Source organism: Echeneis naucrates, chromosome 1, assembly GCF_900963305.1.
Source record: "Echeneis naucrates chromosome 1, fEcheNa1.1, whole genome shotgun sequence".
Taxonomy (NCBI): domain Eukaryota; kingdom Metazoa; phylum Chordata; class Actinopteri; order Carangiformes; family Echeneidae; genus Echeneis; species Echeneis naucrates.
Genome location: NC_042511.1, coordinates 13,896,024 through 13,918,505, shown reverse-complemented (window position 1 = coordinate 13,918,505; position 22,482 = coordinate 13,896,024). Strand labels below are relative to the sequence as shown.

Here is a 22,482-nt window from a genome sequence, read left to right as displayed (position 1 = left end):
CCAAATCCAGATGAGAAAAGCAGTGCTTCACTTTTGCACCAAGTGAAGGGTATAAATAAGAGTAAATAAATAAAACATAAAATAACAAGACATTTGAGATATTTGAAATTAAACCTTTCGACTTTTCAATATCATTTGGTTGCACCTACAACAAAGTGCTATGATTGCCACTACTGCTGTTATATTGCAATACTGAATGACTGATTTTTAATTGGCAGATGGGGACCACCATGGTGGAGTGTTTACAAAAATGCAAACCAATCAAAGCATTCCTGCACCTTGGGGGTGACATGACAATGTGGCAGGCTTCGCCATTATTTCAGGCCATGCTGAAATAATGGCTCTGCAGATATATGAACTGTTGTTTGTTTGACATCAGCCAGGCTCACCTCCATGCATTGTATGCAATAATTGTATTATTACAATAATCATTCTTATCATAGTAGAAAGGTTACTGCCAGGCAATAAAGGGGAACCAACCCAGCTTTAGTTACTTTCACTCACTAACTTGGATCAAATTGAGCTTTTCTGGATTAAGTGGTAAAACGCAGCACGTATTCTGTCTCAAATCAGTGTTTGGAGTAAACCGGCTGTTTTTTTTTTTATGATACTTTTATGAATAGAAATTAAAGGTTGCCTCCTGTGCGCACACACTCGTTGTAACTGCCCTCTGTATGTTGTGTTTATGGTATGTGACTGGAGTAAAATCACACGACTATACCCCAGAGACTACCCCCCCCCCCCCCATCCTCACCCTCCTCCCGGTGATCGGCATTGATACAGCAGCGCCGGTAGGGGCGGGGCGGCACTGCAGCAGTGCGCCTCTCCGGCTGTCTGTCTCCGGTAATGGTCCGGAGGATACACACGCCCCTCTCCGCCCCTGCTGAGAGACAGGTGGTTGGATCGACCGCCTTCATCCCGGAGCTCTCTCCCTCAGAATAATAATTAAAAAAAAAAAACATCCGTCGGCACTGGGGAAGGATCGGTTGGCGCGAGCGCGTCCCCGATGGACTTCCAGCGTGTGACCTCCGCGATCACCGGGCGGACAGCGGGAGAGGGGGGCAGCCACCGGAGCTCAGGAGGAGAGTCCCGCCGATCCGGCACCCGGTGCTTTCCGGAGAGTCGCTCCGGCTGCTGTTTACGCGAGCGCGTCCGCAGACGGAGGAATGAGATGCGAGAGTGAAAAGTTGACACGATTTTGGTGGGAATTTGCGTCCGTGAGGCGGCGGGATCGTTTTTGAGTCAGCTCCGGTGTGGGAAGTTCCCTCTGGGGGCCGGCGGAGGGTGGTGGTGGTGGGCATCGGTGGCGGCGGTTTCATCATGGCTTCAGGCGCCGGTAAGGCTGCACAGCCCCCCGGGCCGGGCTCCACCGTCAACGGGACTGCGGCAGACTTCCCCAACATCGAGCAGGAGCTGTACGACTACCAGATGCACAGCAAGATGTGCAAGAAGATCGCCCAGCTCACCAAGGTAAGAGCCGCCGGGAGGGGCGCTCCGCCGGCCGGCCCGGCACCGAGGCGGTCCGGCTGACCGGAGGATCCGATGGCTGCCTCACTCTCCTACACACAAATGCGCACAGAGAAGTCAGACTGTGTCTTCATCCGGTGTCAGACTGGATTTTACAAGTAGTGGCCACCAAGATGTTACTGCTTATAGAAATAGGCATAGAAATGTATTTATAGGAGATTAAAAAAAAAAGAACACATCGGAGGACCTCAGGACGGAAATAAAATATTACGCTAATCAATAGCTCATATCGGCATACATTAAATTAGAGATGGACACTGTGATACAAATCATCATTATCTCTGGGGATAACGACTGCAAAACTTGGATCAGAGGTTTTCTCGCCTTCGTGACTGTCATGATGAGACATAACCGATTAACGAGCAGTAGATGTGGACTGCAGATACTCAGCTGTTTGACAGCCAAAACCTTTTGGGGCATCAATTAACAGAGCGGTGATAATCACTTCATTTGTGCCTTGATCTACAGTCAAAAAACATGATTTACATTTTTCATAGGAGTGATTTTTAAAAATGCCAAAGCCTCAATTAATGTGTCTTTGACCAACAGACAAAATAAATAAATAAATAAAAATGGATCCAATGACATCTATTAACGGTGATCTGACGATACTATCAGCAGCACCCATGATGGATGAGATCGAACAGATCTAATAGATCCGTCCAGCAAATGCTTCATATGTGTAATTATAATAAATGCATCAATTTACGGAGCAATCAGCTTTTGGTCATGGTTTCTAAGTGCCAACACATCCTGCTATGTGTCTTCCTCCATGTGCATGGACACTTAGCAGTGTGCAGGCAGGGATGCTTGACAGCTGCAGCGGCAGAGGCTGGATCTGCTCTGCTTTTACATACAGTAAGCATTGCTAAAAGGGGACTCTTCCCTCTCTGTGCCTCACAATAATGCTTACAGAGGCAGGGCATGACCCGCCGCTTGTTGAACTATGACAATTACTGATGACTGTGCACTTCCCATCCTCCCTTATGACTTCACCTTTGTGTAGCCCATAGGTGTGTGTGTGTGTGTGTGTGTGTGCGCGCGTGCGCGTGCCTGCCAGAGTCTGGGAACACGTGCGGTGCAATACATGCCGCAGTATTGTTGTTAAAATAACTTCTTCTTGTACATAGACAGCCACAGACAAACAGAGATGACACAGCTGAGGGGTCAGCACTTGTGTCTGTCCTTGTTAGGGGAATTTGTCAGGCTGCTCCTTCCACCTCCCATGCCTCCTTGGTTCCTTCTATCCTGCTGCTCTTACTCATAAGCCTGGACTTGTTTCTCTCTCTTGAAACTTCATGCAACCCCAGCCAGCCTGATTTAGCTCTGTGATGACCACAGTAAATAATCCTGAAAGCCACGGCTCAGATGAAGTACAGGAACAATCAAATCTGATAGCTGGTGTAAGCTTTTTCTTTTGGCTTTGGGGTGCTGGGCATGTGACACATGGTTTATTTGAGCGTTTTGGCACAGCGTGTGGAGGGGAGAGGAAGTGGGAAATGGGTCAGCTCTTGTAACCTTATATATTTAATAACCCTTACCCTCTCTGTGACTTACACAGCTTTACCCCCACCTTCCTCTATCTCCCCCTCGGTCTGCCCGGGTTGAATGGGTGCTGCTAAAGATAAACCAGTAGCACATCGGAGTGTGTTTACATGCTGAAATAAGCCAATGGGAAGAAAGCAAGAGCTGACCATGTCAAACCAGCTGTTGTGAATGTTCACAAGCTTGTGCGAAAGCGTACATGAACACCCCCAGATGAATACAGAGGTGTAGTCTTTTGAGATGATTCACAGAGATCAACAGCAGCATGTCAACGTGTTTGTTTGTTTGTGTGTGCGTGTGGATATAAACCCACTCGTTTGATTGGCAGCTCTAATTCTGTCTATGTGATTTCCTGTACTTATCTAGCTTACACTGTCACAATGTTCCTTGCTTTGTAACCCACCACACCCATTACCCGCTTTGATATGTGTGGAAGTGTATGTGTGTGTGTGTGAGTCCATGTTTTAGTGAGGGAGGGCGGGTGGATGTAAGAGAAACTATGTGCATGCTTGTCTCCTTTGCCTAACCTCTTCTCTGTGCACCAACCATTCACTCTACATCTCATTCCTGTTTCAACAGCGTTATCACGACTCTCCTTCACACTGTAGACAGAATATTAATTTCACGCTTTGCTGACTATGAACTTATTGTCAGTAAGCATAGGCACTGGCTTGTGAGGATACACGAATAACATTATCGACTGGTAGGATCAATATGGGGATCTCGAGGCAGGATTTACAAGATCAGGAGGTTCTCACCACTCTCTGACCAAGCGTCTATACCAAACGATGGCAATAGGTTTTATCTGAACAATTACGACAACAAGTTTTACAAAACTCAACATGGATTTTAAATTGTGTTGGGGCTGTAGACTGTTTAATGTCCAACCCCATCGATCACATTTTGGATGAACTGGAACATAAGTGCATCGAGGGGCATTATTTTGCTAATACTCTGAATCAGATCTTGTGCGAAACTGCCTCAGAGAAATTGAGGCTATGATAGAAGCAGTATTAATGTGTGTTGTTTTTGAATAAGATGATTCAGCTATCATATATGACTGTAATGTTTATGTCTACATATAAGCTCTTAGGGGGTCAGGACCTCCAATTTAGTTATCATGGGTATTGATGAAAACAAATTTCAGTTCTTCTATTCTTCCCTTCTTCCTTCCTTGCTCTTGTTTTCAAACTGGCCAAAGAGGACAGCCAAGAAAAGAACACACATGCAAACTGTCTGCCCTTGATTCAGAGTCATGAGTCATAGTTTGGGAGCCAAAGTTCAAGCACTGTGAACGTGATGTACAGTACAAGTGTTTGACTGACAGGACAGAGCAGGAGAGAGAGATAGAGGTGGGTTTGTGATCAGGATTTGGGAAGAAGTCACGCCCATCATCAATATTAAGGTTTGGATTATAGGAGATGCATTTTAGATGGATGGAGACTGACAATATTGAGGTCATTTAAGTGCGTATGCGTGTGTGCATGCCTCAGAACTTGCACACACAAACACACTCTAAGGGAATGTCCAGCAGTGCAGTGCCAGCTGCGTGCTGCAGACAGAAAGGCGTCGGGGTAAAATATGAGCCCATGTGTCCCCAGCATCCACACATGCTTGTGTGCGCTCAAACACACAGCCCTCTGCCAGTGGGTAAGTGAGACGTCAGGGTCAGCAGGAGTGGATGATGACACTGTAGACATGGTGTAGAGGGTGAAGTGAATAGTGGGGTGAAACAGACCATATTTCACATGTTAGTCACAGTCTAAATGAAGAAGAGGGACAGAGACATGTTGGTAGGCAGGAAAAACACTACTGAAGTCAGACTATATATCGGCTCTCTGGCTTTGTGTTACACTGGGTATGCACACTTTGGCGCTGTTGTTATTTAACCTCTATAGTTGTGTTTGGGGATGATTGTGTTTCCAACACAGACAATGGAGTTTACCATTTATTATCATAAAGCTGCCGGCAGAAAATATTGGCTCCATAATGTCCGTGTTTGTGGACAAGTGTTGGTGTAGGTTTTCCTACTGTTTGTGATGTATCACAGATGCATCAGGAAACATCCCTGTGGACTGAATTCACAGGGCTGTTCCCTGAATGTGAATCCACGAGGATGCTGTTGTAACCAGGTCAGCTCAAGCTCCAGCAGTTTCTTTTTAAAGACTCACCTGAGATCATCTCTGAAATTACCTATTCCCCACCTAATAATATCCAAATTTATTCCATGTTACTTATGATGAAATAAGAAAAGTGAAACAGTAGTGAAAATCCAATCTGTAAAGTTTTTTTGTGCTTTTCCTATCAAAGGTAAACAATCTGTCTTTTAGTCAGTTTCAAATGTTTTTGTTTTAATAAATTGTACATAAATGGGAAAAAGACTACAGTAAAGCACTTTTCCTCAATCAGTTGACTTACCAGACAAAAAATTGTGTAACAATATTTTACCAACTGTAAATAAAAGTAATACAAAGAAAGTAGCAAAATAAAACAAAAGAAGAAACAAAAACACTGCAGCTATACCCAAACTAAAATACAGGAGGCTGAACCAAGAACACAATGCAAAATGATGAACAACTGTAATTTGGCCGATTGCCGGAGTGCGTCAGTATGAGGAATTGTGGCAATCCAGAGTCAGCTTATGGCAGCGGTGGTGATCACTTCCTGTTAAATGGCAAATAGAGAAGCTCTTCTTTTCCCAAGAAGAGATGATACAAAATTCACATTCACACTAACCATTGTTAAGGCTTGGTTTGCCTGTTGTGGACACTCTTTAGGTGATTTACTCCCTCAACATGAAGAATGAGGAGCAGGAGGCAGCCCTGCAGGCCTTGAGCCAAGCACATCACGAGGAGCTCCACCGCATCCTGATAGAGACATGTCACGAAGGGGAGGGGTCAACGCTGAGGACACGCCTCCTTGAACTGCAGGAGTCTCTGGATGAGCAGCAGAGAGTTGGAGCCCAGGTAAGTGTGTGTGTGTGTGTGTGTATTCTTACCCTCCTGATCACCAGATGAGTTGACCTCATTCAAGGGCACGTTGTATTGCTGTAATTTAATGTGTTAACTCCCAGCGGGAGCAGCAAATCAAACTTGGCCCTAATGTGACCTACAACAGTCAGCCTAGTTTAGACTTTACCCGATCCTCATGCACTTCATGCCTAATTTACATGCTGTGCACCACGATAAAGCAGCAACATGAATACCTACATGACTCCGTTTTAAGGTCTCTGGCGGAAAAAAAGCATCCTACAAGTAAAGATTTAAGACGTGCACACATACAAACCTCCAATTTTGAAATATTCGGCCTTGCTTATATGTCTAGCTTTTTTGTTGTTTGTTTGTTTTCCTCTTTGTGTTGTCCTTCTTTTCCCTCCAGATTCAGAGGAGGTTAAAAAGAGATTATAAGAACACATTTGTAAACGCCCACCAGCAAATGCACAAATTGCCCTTTAACAACTGAAGCCTGTGGGCTCTGTGCGCAGAAAAAATGCATCCAGTTGAAATCCTTTTGTATTTTTGGTGAGCAAACATGGTGGGAAATGGATGAAACAAGATGAATGTATTAACGGTAGGAGGAATACATCAGATTTAGAGTTTGAATTTCACTCAACAGTTTGCATATAATAAGCATATAAGCACCACAATACACGTGCATACAAAATACAAGTTACGAGTAATCGACCTGTTTTGATTCTGGTCAGCATTTTGTAAATTAAGAAATCTTTTGTAATTTGATACTGATAATAGCAATGACTTGCTACTTTGAATGAATAAACATCTACTATAGTTCACTGCTAAACATAAATAAGAGAGAATGTTGAGCAAATCATTTTTTTTTTATTATGATTTATTTTAAAATAACAACATTGATAGATGCAATTGAACATGAATTTGCAGCCATAGAACATCTATGACCTGTGGGACCATCCCACCTGTGTCGACCCATGTTTTCTGAAAGATATTACAAATAATGTAATTTATTTGAATCCCAGCCACTTACCTGGGGACGTAGCTCAGTGTTAGAGCGCATGTGTGAATGCAGAGGCTCCAGGTTCAAATCCCAGCCACCGCAAACCAGTGGTAGGCTTGTGCTGGTCCCAAGCCCAGACAAATAGGGACGGTTGCATCAGGAAGGGCATTCAGCGTTAAAACTGTAGCAAAATCAATCATGCAAGTCACAGAGCTGACTTGCTCTGGGGACCCTAAGCAGGGAAAAGATGAAAGAGAGAGAGAAAAAAAATTCATCAAAGCCTTGAGTACATTACACAATTCCAAAGAAATAGGATGTCCAGTAATAAGAATGTAAACTCACTAACAGGTTTGTTCATGTGTACGTGCAATGTGGAACATGTCCTCTGTGGCCTCAGGTGCAGGCAGACTTTGAGTGCTTCCGCATCCAGGCGGAGGAGAGGGAGCGTGAAACCGAGGTGGAGCTGAGGAAGAGGTTTGAGGAGCGTCTCCAGGCAGCAGAAGAAGAGCTCCTGGAGGCCAAGACCCAGATCAGTGCTGCCGACGAGGAGAGCCTGAGGCTGAACAAAGAACTGGAAAAAGCTGGGGAGGAGATCCAGGAGCTGAATGCTAAATGTGAAGAGCTCCAAAAAACTGTTGATGAGGAACAAAAGAGGAAAGAGGAGGAGAGAGAGAGAGAAGACGAGGAGAGAAAGAAAGAGCAGGAGGAGAGGCAGACAGGGGAGCGTGAGGACTTGGAAAGAGTAAAAGCACTGCTAGAAGAGGTAAAGGCGCTGAAGGAGGAGAGGGATCGAGCAGAGGAGAGGAATAGGCAAGCAATGAAGGAGGAACGGGAGCGATGGGAGAAAAAGTTCAATGAACTGGACAGGGAGAAGGAGGACGTGCGGAAGAAGATGGAGGCAGAAAGGAGGGAGGAGAGGCAGAAGTGGGAGGAGAGGGAGGAGGAGGAGAAGAAAGGAATGCACAGTGCTCTGAGAGAAAGAGTGAAGATGGCCGAAGCAGAAGTGGAAACTCACCTGGAGAGGCTGGCCGAGAACAAGAGAAACACAGTGAAACTGCAAGAGAGAATACAGGTATGTACACACACACGCACACACACACACACACACACACACACACACATAATGTTTTCACTCACTGTGAAAGGCCACATGGAAACATATGGAGATGTTGTAGTTTCCTGTCTCTGATGCACCCACCTCCAGATTGTGTTGATTGTGTTGTCTGTGTGGAAAGTAGCAAGGTGGAAGCAGAGAAGTCCTGCTGGTGGTGGTGGTGTGTGTGTGTGTGTGTGTGTGTGTGTGTGTGTGTGTGTGTGTGTGTGCTTGTCTTACCACAGGCTGCTCTCTCTGAGTGCTATTCCCACTGCCAACTATCTGCTAATGAGTAGTTTGAGCAGGATACTTTCGCTGCAGCACCACCATTACCACCTCACGCATGAGCATTAAGACGCCCTTACGAGAGCTGGCACAGAGCTGACATAAGCCCTCACAGCAGACCATTAAAGGCTCGCAGCTGGGAGAGATAACTTCCTGACTCACCACATTTCATCCACCATTTTTTTTTTTTTTAAATGCTATTGCAATCCCTGTGACTTGTGTTTCTTTCTCTCCTTCCCCCTCATCTGTGTCACATTCGCTGTCAGCTTCTCTCCCTCACCGGTCTTCCTCTGTTTTCCTCTGCGCCTCCCTCCAGGACCTGGAGGAGGAGCTGGAGCTGGACCGGAGACGCGTGTCCGAGGCGGAGGGCGTGGCCAAACGGGCCGAGGAGGAGCTGGCGGTGGCCAAGGAGAGGCTGCTGCTGCAGGAAGACGAGCTGCAGAGCAGAGCAGGTAGTCAGTCTGCCCTGCAGGAGACAGCGCGTGGCCGTCTGCCATTATTCACTCTGACTCGGCGTTAATCAGGTTTTGCCTCGCGCCGAGATAATATATGCAGAAAGTGGAACAAACTCCCCACCATTCATCCTCGTCACAGGCAAACTGTTTCATCAAAGTGTCATCACACCCACTCAGCAAAAACAGACTGAATTTTATTTATTTGCATGAGAGCGATTTTTTTTTTTTTTGGTTTACTGGTGTGCCGTAATTTCAATTCCTCTCTCTTCTTACGTGCTCAACACATGCAAGTTTTTTTTTTTGTGTGTGTGTGTGCTTATTTGTTGTGTGCTCTGTGTGTTTTGTGTGCATTAGAGGAGCTCCTGAAGCGCAGAGGCTGTGAGGTGTGTGTGTGCACTGAGGTGGAGGAGCTGAGGAGCCAGCTCAGCCGTCTGCAGAGCAGGAACAGAGAGCTCGAGCTTCAGAGCAGTGGCAGAAATAGCGACCATGCCCGGCAGATACGCCAGGTGCCACGCAGACACACACACAAGGAATAAAACGCGTTTACATGAGCACGCACATTGAAAAGCAATATTCATTTTGACTAAAAGTGGAAGGTAATGAAGGCAAACTATATGCTGTGTGTGTGTACAGCACGCAGAGGCCTTGTCCAGTTTGCGCTCGGAGATGGTGAGAGCCCAGACGGAGGAGCTGCGCCGCATCCAAAAGCACGCAGATGATGAGAGGGACAAACTTCAGAAAGAGATAGACAAAGAGAGAGAAAACCTCCAGAGGGAGCGGGAGCAAGAGAAGGATCAGATGGAGAGGGATCGAAACAGAGCGCGAAGGGAGCGAGAGGAGGAGCGGGAAGTGCTGCAGAAAGAAGTGGAAGAGGTGAAGGAGCGCCTGCGAAGAGAAAAGGATGAGGAGGTGGACCGGCTGCGCAAAGAACTGGAAGTGGAAAGAGTTCGCGTCCGCTCCCACCTTGACAAGAACATTGAACAAGTGGAGGCAGAGAGGGCCGTCGTACAGCAGAAGCTGGAGGAGGAGAAGAAGAGGTTGGTGGAGAAGGCAGAGGAGGACAGGAAGCGGCTGAAGGAGCAGGTGCGGAAGGCGATCGAGGAGGTGATGAGGAGACACGCAGCTGAACTGCACAGCGTCCAGGAAGCTCTGAGCTCGGAGAAGAAGGCCAACCAAGAGGTCAGTGTCTGTCAGGTGTCACGGGGGAGCAGGGATTTGTTCCACTCAAATGGACACCACCCCCTACAAATTATGACTCTGAGATGCAGAGTAGAGAAGCACTCCCAACAAGCCGACATCTTTGGTGCTTCTCATGTTCACATGCACAAACCAATCCTTATTGCCAGGAGAAATCAGGTCAGGTGGATTGATCCTTTTCATTGATCCTGTATGTTTAACAGCTGAACCAAGACTGGGATATAGGATGCAATAGAGTATGAATGGTTTGCTTCACCTGAAGAGATTTGTTTCCACCTTCTCTTTCTTCCTCTGCACTCTCTTTGGACTGAGCGAGAGCACAGACTCTGTAGCAAAAGAGGACAGTTTTGCCGTAGTGTGCACTAGTATGGGATTTTTAAAAATAACCTGCTGTTCAGCCAGCTCATTGGGCCCTAATTATTCCAGTTTGACTTTTAGTCAGACTTGGGGTGTAATTATTTTGGGCACAGAGATGGACTTCTATGAGTCCCGTTAAATGGCTGCAACTGCAACACTGCTTGCTCTGAGTTTTTGTGATGTCTTAATTCATGAACCTGATGAAAGAAACGATCTTTCTTGAATTTTGGGAAATCAGGCTTCAGGAGAGGTAAAAGAACACTTAGTAGCCAGCAGCCTCCTCTAAACAATATGAGCTGACAAAAAACAAAACGATGATTGCGTTATTTGTCAGCAGCTAGGTTATGACTATGGTGACCAAAGACTTGTCCTGGTTTTAAGTTGGGTTAGAATTAGTCCTTAGTGAGACATACAGAGAATGTCAAACAAAGTTTTTATTTGCTGTCTGTATGCATCTGGAAATATGAAAAGATTTTATCAGCAAATTTCCTCCCCTTCAATTCACTAAGACTGATTATTTATTAGGCTTATTAACAAGAAAATGATATTACAGTGGTGTTAAAGTGATAAAAATGGAACTGATATTTTTGGAAGGTATGTGCTCGTTTGGAGGAGGAGAGGAGGATCAGTGAGGAGCTACGCATTGTGCTTGAAAATGAAAGAGAAGAGCTGAGGACGAAACTCAGAGATGCTACCAATGAGGTCAGAGGTCAAAGGGTGCTTTTACCAGCTCAAATTGTAAAATGAAGCAATTTTTGTAGTCAGTCTCAATTTGAAGTGAAATACAAGTACTTCTGTTTAAGCAGATACGTCGGCTGGAGTCAGCCACCCAACAACAAGAAAGGAAAGACAAGGTGGCGCCTGAAGCTGCACCGTCATGCGGACCGCACTGCTCTCATCTGGAGGAGGAGCTTCATCAGGTGCGAGGTCGACTGGCTCGGATTCAGGAGGACGCAGAGAAGCAGCGGGACAGGCAGCAGAAAGAGATAGCGTCCCTGAAAGCTGACAAACACCGGCTGGAGGAGAAGGTCCTGGAACAGAGCCGACTGAACACAGAGAGGAGTCTTCTAGAGCAGAGCCAGCGGCACACTGAGGACCGGATCAGGTAGCGGCGTAAACACGGACCTGCCAGAAAAGCTTAGGCTTACATTACAAAGCTCCGACTGAGCTTGTGATGTCCCCCTGCCCTCTTCTTAAAAGATCATAGATCAAAAGAAGCCAATCCTTCGAATTGCAGCTCACAGCTAACTCCACCGTTACATTGTTCGGCACAACAAGAGGCAATATGATGGCATGGAAACCGTTGAACCACATCAGCATACCAATAAAGCTGAAATCCAGATCATCACTCAAAAAACCACTGCAGAGCAATTAGTCTATACTGCATCGTGCAGTGATAAACATTTACACATTAAACCCTTTCTGTCCACTGACAACACACACACCGAAAACATCCCATTACTTCAATTGAAAGTGTTACGGTTTGAATGAGCAACAATAATAAATATTTACTTCTCTGTTCTCTTCGGTTATGTTTTCCAAAGGAACATATTTATGGAAAATGTGGCATACAAGAGATATACAAAAGGTTTTTTCACTTACACAGTCATTAAGAGAAGAGAGAAATAATCAGGTTTGTGAACAGGCTGTCTTCCACACGTAAAACTAAAAAAAAAAAAAAAAATCCTCATAAAAGTAGGTGGACACAAAGAAGAAAATACAACCATACACATATGGTTACACCTCTCAAGCACAGCCAAACAGCACGGCTTGGAAAGAAATTTTGCATGTAGGTTAACTGCGCTTCCTGTCTCCTTCTGTTTGCCTTCAGGGCAGAGTGTGAGGATCGTCTCAGAGCAGAGTTCAGGATAGAGATGAATGCTGCTGTTGCAGAGAGCGAACAGAGATGGCAGAACCGAGAGCAAGAGCTCCAGACGCAAATATCTGAGCTGCAGAGTCAACTGACCGAGGTGAGCGTCCTCTATAGTCTACATTGTAAAAGCCATCTATACGACTAAAGCCATGCTGATATTCTCTGAAGGAATCCAATCAGAGCTGGATTTTCAGACGATTTTGTCATTTTGATTTCATTTTATTATATGTGCTGAAAAAAAGTCTCCAGAGATGTGGCTCGCAACCCTGAGGTTTGAAAAAAGAGGGTTGCCTAATTATGGTCTGAATGGCAAAATCAGGATCAATCCAAATGAGTTTTAGTGAATATTACATAGCACCAATTTACAGCATACATTATCTCAAGGGATTTTTCCAGAGCAAATCCTTACAAAATTACTGAGTGAAACCCAAGAGTCCCCAGCAAAAAATGTTAACAGGAGGAAACATCCAACAGAACAGGACTCAGGGTGTCTGACAGTCAGCCAGTTTGCTCATTAAATAGTGCAGAAAACCAGCATGGCATTATTTCACTCACATCAAGATCCACCTCAAGTTATTCAGCATAATAGATTGATTTTCTTGTTTGGTGAACCTGCTTTTCAATGGATTGGTTTAATGTTCAGTTGAGCTGAAGATCATTCTCTCAATTCATGGATGTTTTTTTTTTTTCAGAAATTTCCTCTACAAGCCAAGTTGATATACCTCATAATGTCAGATTTTACCAACCAACACTCTAACCAAAACATTCTTATTTATATTATTTATATTATTATTATATATAATTTTTTCCACAGAAAACGACTAAAACAACTGACTGATATGTTGTCAAAACAGCACGTTGGAGATCGGATATGGCTTGCTATATTTGGCTGTCTTTTAAATTACTCTGCCACATACATTTGCATTAAAAGGTTATGTCTGATCTGTGAAAATTGTGGTGTGATGACCCTGTCGGTATCATTTAGATGTTGTGGCTTTGGCTCAAAGACAATGCATCTTTAACAGGAAGAAATGACACTCCTGTGGGTCAGCCAACGTTGGGGAAGTGCAACACAAAATCGCTGGAGTGCTCTTTTAATTAGTTCCATAAGCCTGCTTTGAGTCCGCAAATGAAGTCTTTGTTTTATTTATTTATTTTAGGAAAAGCTGGCAGAGCCAGCAAATTCTAAAACAAAAGCAAAATCTCACACTTAATTCGGCGCCTGCAGCAAATTTATCATCTTGGGATTACTCTGACGTTGACACATTGCCTTCAAATCCTACGCTAACAATTTCTTACTAATGCAGGAGGAGAAAAAGAAGGCGGGCCAGGGAGATGATTGCCACGGCAACCCAGAAATTGACAGGCTGAGGAAGGAGGTCCAAGACACCAAGGAGATAAACAAAAAACTGAGGGAGCTGCTGCAGGTACATGAGCTGGCTCATACATTTTCAAAAATCATGAGTACTCTGCATCGTAGCTTTTCCCTGTGATGAATAATTTAGTAGCTTTGATGATGGTGCCGGAAAGCTGAGAGAACAGAGGCAATATGATGTTATTCCATGTGTATGTATTTATCTACGTAACATATAGAAAGTGCAGTATGCAGTATGTGCTTAAAAATAAGCTTTTTGTGAATGTAGAGAAAAATAGCTTAGGTTACTGTGTACAGCAAACAAAATGAGGAAAAACAAAAGAAAAAAATGTGTGTTCATGTGTTGGAGGAGCCCCAAACCCAGTCTTTAGCCGAGGAGAGGCACGGCCATGCCATGGCTCTGCAGACGTTAGAGAGACAGGCGAAAGAAAATCTGCTGTCTGAGAGGAACCGACTACAAACAATGCACCACCTGGAGCTCGGTAACGCACACACTAAAATACAAGTATAAACACATTCAGGCAGTCACACACTCAACAAAACATACACTGCTGCTTGTACAAATGAGCAACAACACACACTCTGGTGTACACATGGAGATTTTGAATTCAACGGTGAACTTGCTATTGCCATGGATACACTTCACCATGGCAACAGCAGAAGGGTACCTGTAACAGTAGGCCAAATTGATTTTGTTTCCTTTGTGTGTGTGTGTGTGTGATATCAGATAAGCAGCGTGCAGAGTTGACCCAGCAGCACACAGAGTGGAGCAGACAGATGACCCAGAGACACATGCAGCAGATAGAAGACCTTCAGGCCCAGCTACAGGCACACACACAAATGATGGCTCTGCAACAGGTGACACTGACACACACACACCCACACAGATCAGACATAACCTTTTAACCCAAATTCAGACCTGTTCAGACCTGCCATTAACATCTATCACAGGGGTACGGGATGCACTGACGATGCATCTGACACAGACCGTATTTGGTATTTGATGGTGGTCTGAGCACATTTCTCTGGTGGTGTGAATGCAAATGGGATCTGGATCGCCTTGCAGGACCGCCTACTGTACTGACATCCTCTGCCACGGACTAATTAATCCCAGCAAAGTCTCCTAACGAAAGGAAAATATTTCACCAACCTGATATCACTTTATTGCTCTGTGCAGCGCATTGATTCACTGAAGCCCTCCATACTGCTCTTTCTCTCCCACACGCACAAACACATACATGCGAGCCCATAGACAATAAAACCAGTTGGTCTGATTGACTGAAACACTCAAGACACATATGAAAACACATTTTGAAGCAACAGAAATAAACACACAGCTCTCTCTTTTCTGTTGGCCCGTCTCTCACACATGGCTGAGCATATTTATACATGTGTGCACAAATGAGCAAATCGCATCCACTTGATAACGGACATCATTATCAGCCGCATGAATAAACTCCTCTCCAGCTCTGGCATTAGGCCAACACAGTCTTTGTACATCTGCAGCAACATGGACGGCTATAAAAACTGGATTCAGAGGATTAGACTTAATGATATTGAGTGTTCACTATGTTTGTGTCTGTGCGTGCGTGCGTGCGTGTGTGTGTGTGTGTGTGTGTGTGTGTGTGTGTGAGCAGGATTTGAAGCAGCAGAACCAGTATCAGGTGTTTGAGCGACAGCTGGATGAGAGTCGCTGTGCTGTGCTGGAGCTGCAGAGAGAGAATGCAGCTCTCAAGAAGCAATTAAAGGAAAAGTAAGAAGAGAAATACAAACACATGGAAAAAGATTTAAACTTCAATAATACCCTTTAGGGCTGAAACTAACAATATCGCTATTGACTATTCTGCTGGTATTTTTTTCTTCATTAAATGTCAGGAAAGCTGTGAGAGAATTGTGAAATCGCATTCACAGTGTCTCAGAGCAGAGAGGATGTATCCAGAATGATTGTTACTTCCAATCAGCAGCCCAAACCGTATCATTATGTCTGAGAAAGAAAATCCAAAAATCCTTGTGTTTCATACTGGAAATGTTACATGTTTGGCTGAAATTATTCATTGACGGATAGTCAAAGTCAGAATAAAAGCTTATGAAAAACTACCAAGTTGCATGTCATATCATTAAAAGGAAAGCAGCACAGCAAACACAGTACATGGAAATGAGTTGATTCTATCAGTGATGACTCAGTGCTTCATAAATCAAACACAAACAACCTTTATCTTAATAGTTTGATCATGCTAAACAGGACACTAATTTTAGTCCGCTCCTTCACATCCTTTTGTTTCTATTTCTGTTATCCTTTTCCAGATCAATACAGAAGAATCCTGAAACCGAAGAGAAAGAGGAGGAAAGTGCAGAGCTAAGGAAGAAGAGAGATGCCCAGCTCGAAGAAGAAGCACAACGTCTGAAGGAGGAAGTGGAGAAACTGAGGGTGGAGATGGAAAAGCTGGAGGAGTCACAGAAACACTGGGAGGAGAGAAAAGAGGAGGAAGTAAAAGAAGAGGAGGAGGACGAGGAGAAGAAGAAGGAGCGGGAAGAGGAGAAGAGGAGGGAGGAGGTGGAGGAGATCAAGCGGGAGCACAAGAAGGAGATGCAGAGTTTGGTCTCTGAATACAGCAGCGCCCAGACACACCTGCGGGCACGAATCGTGGCCTTAGAGAACGAGTGAGTAGAGAGCAGACACATTGGAAATGCAGCCCAACCAGCACAAACTAAATATCACACCTCTGAGTGAACATGAGTGCAGGTATGTGAGAAGGTGTGTGTGTTTGTGTATATGATTTAACTGCAGGCTGCGTGAGCGGGAGGAACGGTGCAGGAGGAGGGAGCCTCGATGTGATGACCTGCAGTTGGGGAGACTCCAGGAGAGATTGACTGAGAGAGACCAGCTCATTAAACGATTGGTGGTAAGAGCTCACTGTGGACTCCCATAGGACTCCTCTGATTACTGCAGATACTTAGTGTCAACAAGTCCTGTAAAAAAAAAACAACAAAAAAACAAAAACAAAACCTAATCGAACGTCTGAGTCAAAGTCTGATAGCTTAAAGTAGCTAATTCCTCTTTGCAGTTAAATCACATGTATATAATATATATATTTCTATATAATGATGAAGTACTTGCGCGCATAAATGAATGCCTGCAGTTTAATTTTCAGATTGGCTTCGTCTCTGGTCACGCTCTTTTTAATGACTAAAAGGATCACCACATCCTGGTTGCATGCTTCCTCCGACCAGCCATGTTTTAGGAAATATGGTAACAATCTCCTCTATCTCTCTGAGTCACAGCGTTTACGGAGAGCTGACATCGGAGTAACCAGGAGTTCAAGTAAAAGTGATTGAGAAGGCAAACGTCATTACTTTAAATCATAAAATCTTAATCAACACAGTCCCTTTAGTAATCATCTGCAGTCATGTACGCATAGGAGAAAATCTTTCAAGTGTCCTCCAGAGTGCTGGGCCTACCATCTGTGTGCACACAAGGACACCCTCCAGATACAATTCTAATACAACAACAACAACAACAACACCAACTGTGAATAAGGCCAATGAAAGTCCTTCTTCATCCTCCTTCCCTCTAGGAAGAGAGGCATCAGCTGCAGCTACACCCTCCCGTTGCCGGGGACAGCAGCACCCTCAGGCTCCGTGACAGCAAGTCCCGCCCCGGGAGCGTCACGCCAACCATGAGGGTGAGTTCGTCTGCTCAGCTCACGCGCATTATGTATTCATCAGAACTACTTCCAGCCAGAAGGGTTTCACTGGGCCAAAGCCTACTTCTGTCTCTGCAGCAAGAAAAAAACAAAAAAAACAAAACGTGTTCAAGTTCACCCAGTGGACAGATCACCAGTGGGTCATGAAGCTGTCCCTTCTGCATCTGTCACCCTGTGACATGTGCGACACGTTTATTTGAAGAATATGTTGAGCAGCTGGTAAACACTTGGAGGCACGCAAACACAAACAAATGGGATCAGTGAAGTTTAAAACTGAACTATGCATTTCCATTCATTCATCTTCTACCGCTTATCCGGGTCGTGGGGGGTGCTGGAGCCAATCCCGGCTCACTCTGGGTGGGGACAGGGCCGACACACAGAGACAGACAGAGACCAACAAGCACTCACACTCACACTCAGACCTACGGACAATTTAGAGTATTTAAAATTGAACTGTATTCAGGCTGTGGCTGAAATGTGCAGTTTGCGCAGATTGCACTGTCTCCACATTAATGTTGTATGTCAGTCATGGTTAGGAGATGGCAGAGGAGATGGGATAGTACATCTGACAATACTGTCTGTGTGTGTCCTTTTTTACTGACGGTATTTGAAATGATACCACAACCAAATTGTTTTAATATGAGAACCTTCAACTCTCAATCATAAAAGTACCACTTCAGGATAACCTTTGTGTTTGTATGCTCGCTGTGATGCTCATTGTGTGGCTCCATTCACACCTTCCTTTTAATGATTATATAAGAGGTGTAATTTACCATGTTTACATAAATAATAGTGGCAGTAAATAGTAATTTACTGCCACTAGGTGTACTTCAGGCAAAAATAATGCCTGAATGCTCCAGAAGAAACTTAATTTATTGCACAAAAAGTGTCAAATTGCCATGTTCACCTACAATCAGACAGCGTGATCATGTGGTTGCTTTGTTATTGCCAGCAAACATTCAAATCAAAATCAAATCAAGCACCAAATCACAACAAAGTTACACGAAGGCACTTTACATATAGAGCAGGTCTAGACCAACCTCTTTAAAATGATTTAAAGAGACCCAACAGATCCCCCCATGAGCAAGCACTTGACGACAGTGGCAAGGAAAAACTGCCTTTAAGAGGCAGAAACCTCGGGCAGAACCAGGCTCAGCGGGGGGCGGAAATCTGCCGCAACCGGTTGGGTTGAGAGTGGGAGAGAGAGAGAGAGAGGGAGTGAAAGAGGCATGGGGGGGGGGGGGGGGTGTAGGCAGGAACATGATGCTGCATGAAGTTCATGGAGATGAGCAGATGAGATGGCAGGCGCTGCAGGAACATAGGATGGCGATGAGTCATCGCAGATGCAGTACAAATGCTTAGAACTGGGAGAAACAGGGATTTTTAAGAAGCATGCTTCTTATCAGTGCATGCAGGGGGAGGGAGGGAGGGAGATGCTCAGTCCTTCCCCCAGTAGCCTAGGCCCATAGCAGCATAGCTAAAGAGTAGAGGACTTTAACTTTTTAACTATAAGCTCTGTCATACTGAAAGGTTTTAAGCCTGGTCTTGAAAATTGCTAAAGAGTCCGCCCCCCCAGACCGATGCTGGAAGTTGGTTCCATAGAAGAGGAGCCTGATAATTGAACGATCTGCCTCTAGATTTACTCTTAGAGACTCGACGAGGAACCAAAAGTAAACCTCCATCTAGAGAGCGGAGTGGCCTGCTAGGACAGTAAGGAACTATGAGCTTTCTGAGATATGATGGAGCTTGGCCATTAAGAGCTTTATATGTTAAAAGAAGGATTTTAAATTCTATTCTATATTTTACAGGCAGCCAATGAAGAGCAGCTAACACAGGAGAGATATGATCTCTTTTCCTAGTCCCTGTTAATATTCGTGCAGCAGCGTTCTGAATCAACTAATCTCTAAAAGGCCTTCAGCCTTTTAGAGATTCGTTTGGACATCCAGATAGTAATGAGTTACAGTAGTCCAGCCTAGAAGTAACGAATGCATGGACTAGTTTTTCTGCATCATCCTGAGAGAGGATGTTTCTGATGAAAGCTCCCCTACTGATTTGTTTTATGTGAGGAACAAAGGACATGCCCTGGTCAAAGGTTTCTTACTGTGGAGCTGGAAGCCAAGCTAATGCTGTCCAGACTGATTGGATGATTAGATAGTGTTTCTCTGAGGTGCTTAGGGCCAAGTACTATAACTTCAGTTTTGTCAGAGTTGAGAAGTAAAAACTTTTGGGTCATCCAGACTTTTATCTCTTCAAGACATGTCTGCAGTCTGACTATGTGACTGGCTCCATTGATAGGTACAGCTGAGTGTCGTCTGCATGACAGTAAAAGTTGATGCTGTGTTTCCTGATAATGTTGCCTAGAGGAAGCAGATAAAGTCCAAGTACTGAACCCTGTGGGACTCCATAACTGACTACAGTGGGATTTTCCTGAAAAAAAAAACAAAAAACTAACAAACATAAAGAATGAACTATGACAAAGAGTTTGGAAAGCTATGACGCCAAAACTGAGTCACCTGTGTGTCACTGTGCTCTTCTGACAGAGGAAGCAGGGCGAGTCTCCTCCTCGTGTCACCAGCATCCCCAGCACCGATACTTATGACAGGAGCATCTTCCTCCCCAACTCCTCCTCCTCTTCTTCCTCCTCTTCCTCTGTCCATCAGCACTCCTCCTCCACCCTCCCCCACCAGTCAACCTCCCACCCTCAAACCTCGGCCCACTACTCCACCTCCTCTCTTCCACACAAGCATACCTCCCTTTCCCTCAGCCAACATTCCTCCCCCTCCCTCGCTCGCTCCACCAGATCCCGGACCTCCTGCATCCCTCCAACCCCAGCGCCCACCGCCCCTCTCCCCGTCTGCCCATCATCGCAGACAGGCATCCGATATGTGTCACCCTCCTGCCAGGAGCCCCATGCATACCTGCAGGCCCATTCAATCAGGTATTGACATTCATGACACATTGAAGTCATTTTAACAACATTGCATGTAATTTAATACCTGCTTAACAGCGATCAGGTTTGTAAATATATAATTTGCTGTCATGTGTTTTTTAAACTGAAAAACTGAAATTAAACTGATGTGTATCATCTTGGATAAGCTGGATAAAATGGACAGATGGCTCAAACAATTGAAAAGATTATCTCTATATTTCATTTTGTCATATTTTTGAAAAAACAGCTTGATGAGCCTCCCAACCTACTGTAGCAGCAACAGTGATGGTGCTGCAGCACAATCCACCGTCGCACCAATTTCACTCGTAGTGTGGAGATGTAAAATCTTTCCTGGCATCCCGCAATCAGACAAAAAAAGTAATGACTAGTGTTCTCAACTATCTCTGACAGCAACGCTAAAACATTGTCAATGAAATTCAGGACCGACAGACACAGCCAGCTATCCCTAGCGGTTTTTGATAAGTAAAATGCTCTCAAACGTTAAATTGCTGTGTCTCTTGTATTTGCAGGGGCCCGTATCTGGAGCCGAGGGGGACAGAGGGGCTGAGGCAGGAGTGGTTCACCAAATACTTCTCCTTTTAAGCACAAACACACACACAGACACACACAGCAGCTGCAAGTACATCTCCTCGTATACAGTTCATTGCTTCTTATACACATCTGTTTGCTTCCACATACGCACACACACAGTCTTCAAAACAAACACACACACACACACACTCATATTAATGTACACAAAGAGACTGGACGACATTATTAAACATATGGACTCATCACCAGCAAGGCCATCTCAAATGTCACCTCAAAGCTCAACCAAAAAGTGCTTCTCAAAACACATGCCTGACCTCTTCGCAGAACATAGGCCTGCCGGATCTTGTTTGTATAGTTGGGAATGTCTCCATATGTGTTTTTTTTAAAGCAGTCTTCCTTTTTTAATGCAACTTTTGCTCTAATCTCATCACATGGTTATTCCAGGCAAATGTACATTTCCTAAAAATCTACAACCAAGCGTGTCTTTGAGTATGGAAGCATTCAACATATTCAATCAAGATCCTTGTCAAGACGGAGACACACAATTCACCATACCAAAATTAAGCTTGTTTCAATGCAAAAATGTATAATAATCTTATTGAACAAATTGAATAAAATATTTTGTAAGTGTCTCCTTTTTCACATGCAGACATACCTTTGAGAGTTCAAAATCTTCCCAACAGTACTGTCAAAGGTGACAATATATTAAACTTGTTCCTCCCGACTATATGTGACAATAATGAAAACTATAATCAATCAGTTAACAAGAGCTGGAGCCAAATATGGACCACTTAGCATGTCTACAGGGTGGTGGCCAAGCGTTCTGGGGAGTCAGTGAGTCTGAAAGTCACAGAGCTCAGTCCATACACAAATAGAACTACCAAAAAGAAAAGTAGACAAATCAATCGCCAGGTTTGCATCTCTTTCAGCCTTAAGGCCCAATATTTGAGTGCATGTGTCAGAATCTTATTAATTCCTGGACCAAGCTATTCTGGAGAAAATTGATGTGAAGATTGACCCCTGAAATTGATCCAATGAATATAATTTTAATACATTTTAATCAATGTGAATGTGAACTCCATAAAAGAGATAGATGGATTATGAAAAATTATTCATCTTATAAGTTATTAGTCTTTGCTGAAATTGACATTTGTTCATTTGGAGTTGGACATCCTATTATTGTTGTGTAAAGAACCCAGTAAAATATACAATACCCACAAACTGAATTCAAGACATTCAATTCAGTCTCTGTAGCTAATCTTTTCTGAGTAGTATTTCATTTTATCTGATTCCTCAGATTACTTAAATATTTCTTAGATAAAAAAAAAAAATCCAACTATAAATATCACAGATAAGCAGACATTTGAGTTGAACATTTCAGTCGCACACAGGCCAATATCATTATTAGCCAAAGTGCAGTGTACAGCAGGAAGATTGTGTGCTCATATTTTCCAGTAATTTCAAAATTTTTATGAAACACTTTAGTTCATTGATTTGCAACATTTCCCTAATGCACCACAGTAGAAAGAGGAAAAAAAACTCAGAGTTTACAGATCTACCTCATCTCAATGATTCAAGAGAAAATAAACATTTATCTCACGGCAGTATATAGTCTCCT

General features: G+C 44.1%; 1 protein-coding gene across 2 annotated transcripts; it reads left to right on the top strand.

Annotated features, from left to right (window-relative positions):
• The first annotated feature begins 899 nt into the window (after positions 1-899).
• On the top strand, positions 900-22,444 carry fam184b (family with sequence similarity 184 member B). Of its 2 annotated transcripts, none has more exons than XM_029501793.1 (18): positions 900-1,470; positions 5,850-6,038; positions 7,442-8,116; positions 8,739-8,874; positions 9,232-9,383; positions 9,511-10,056; positions 11,026-11,133; positions 11,238-11,536; positions 12,263-12,401; positions 13,612-13,731; positions 14,029-14,161; positions 14,407-14,537; positions 15,317-15,432; positions 15,984-16,340; positions 16,468-16,582; positions 17,255-17,362; positions 19,924-20,321; positions 20,843-22,444. In XM_029501793.1, the coding sequence occupies exons 1-18, from the start codon at positions 1,321-1,323 to the stop codon at positions 20,913-20,915; spliced, it is 3,945 nt and encodes a 1,314-aa protein (XP_029357653.1). In that variant the 5' UTR covers positions 900-1,320; the 3' UTR covers positions 20,916-22,444. The 2 variants fall into 2 exon arrangements, with proteins under 2 accessions (XP_029357653.1, XP_029357644.1); XM_029501784.1 differs by having other exon boundaries at positions 16,456-16,582.
• The last annotated feature ends 38 nt before the right edge of the window (positions 22,445-22,482 follow it).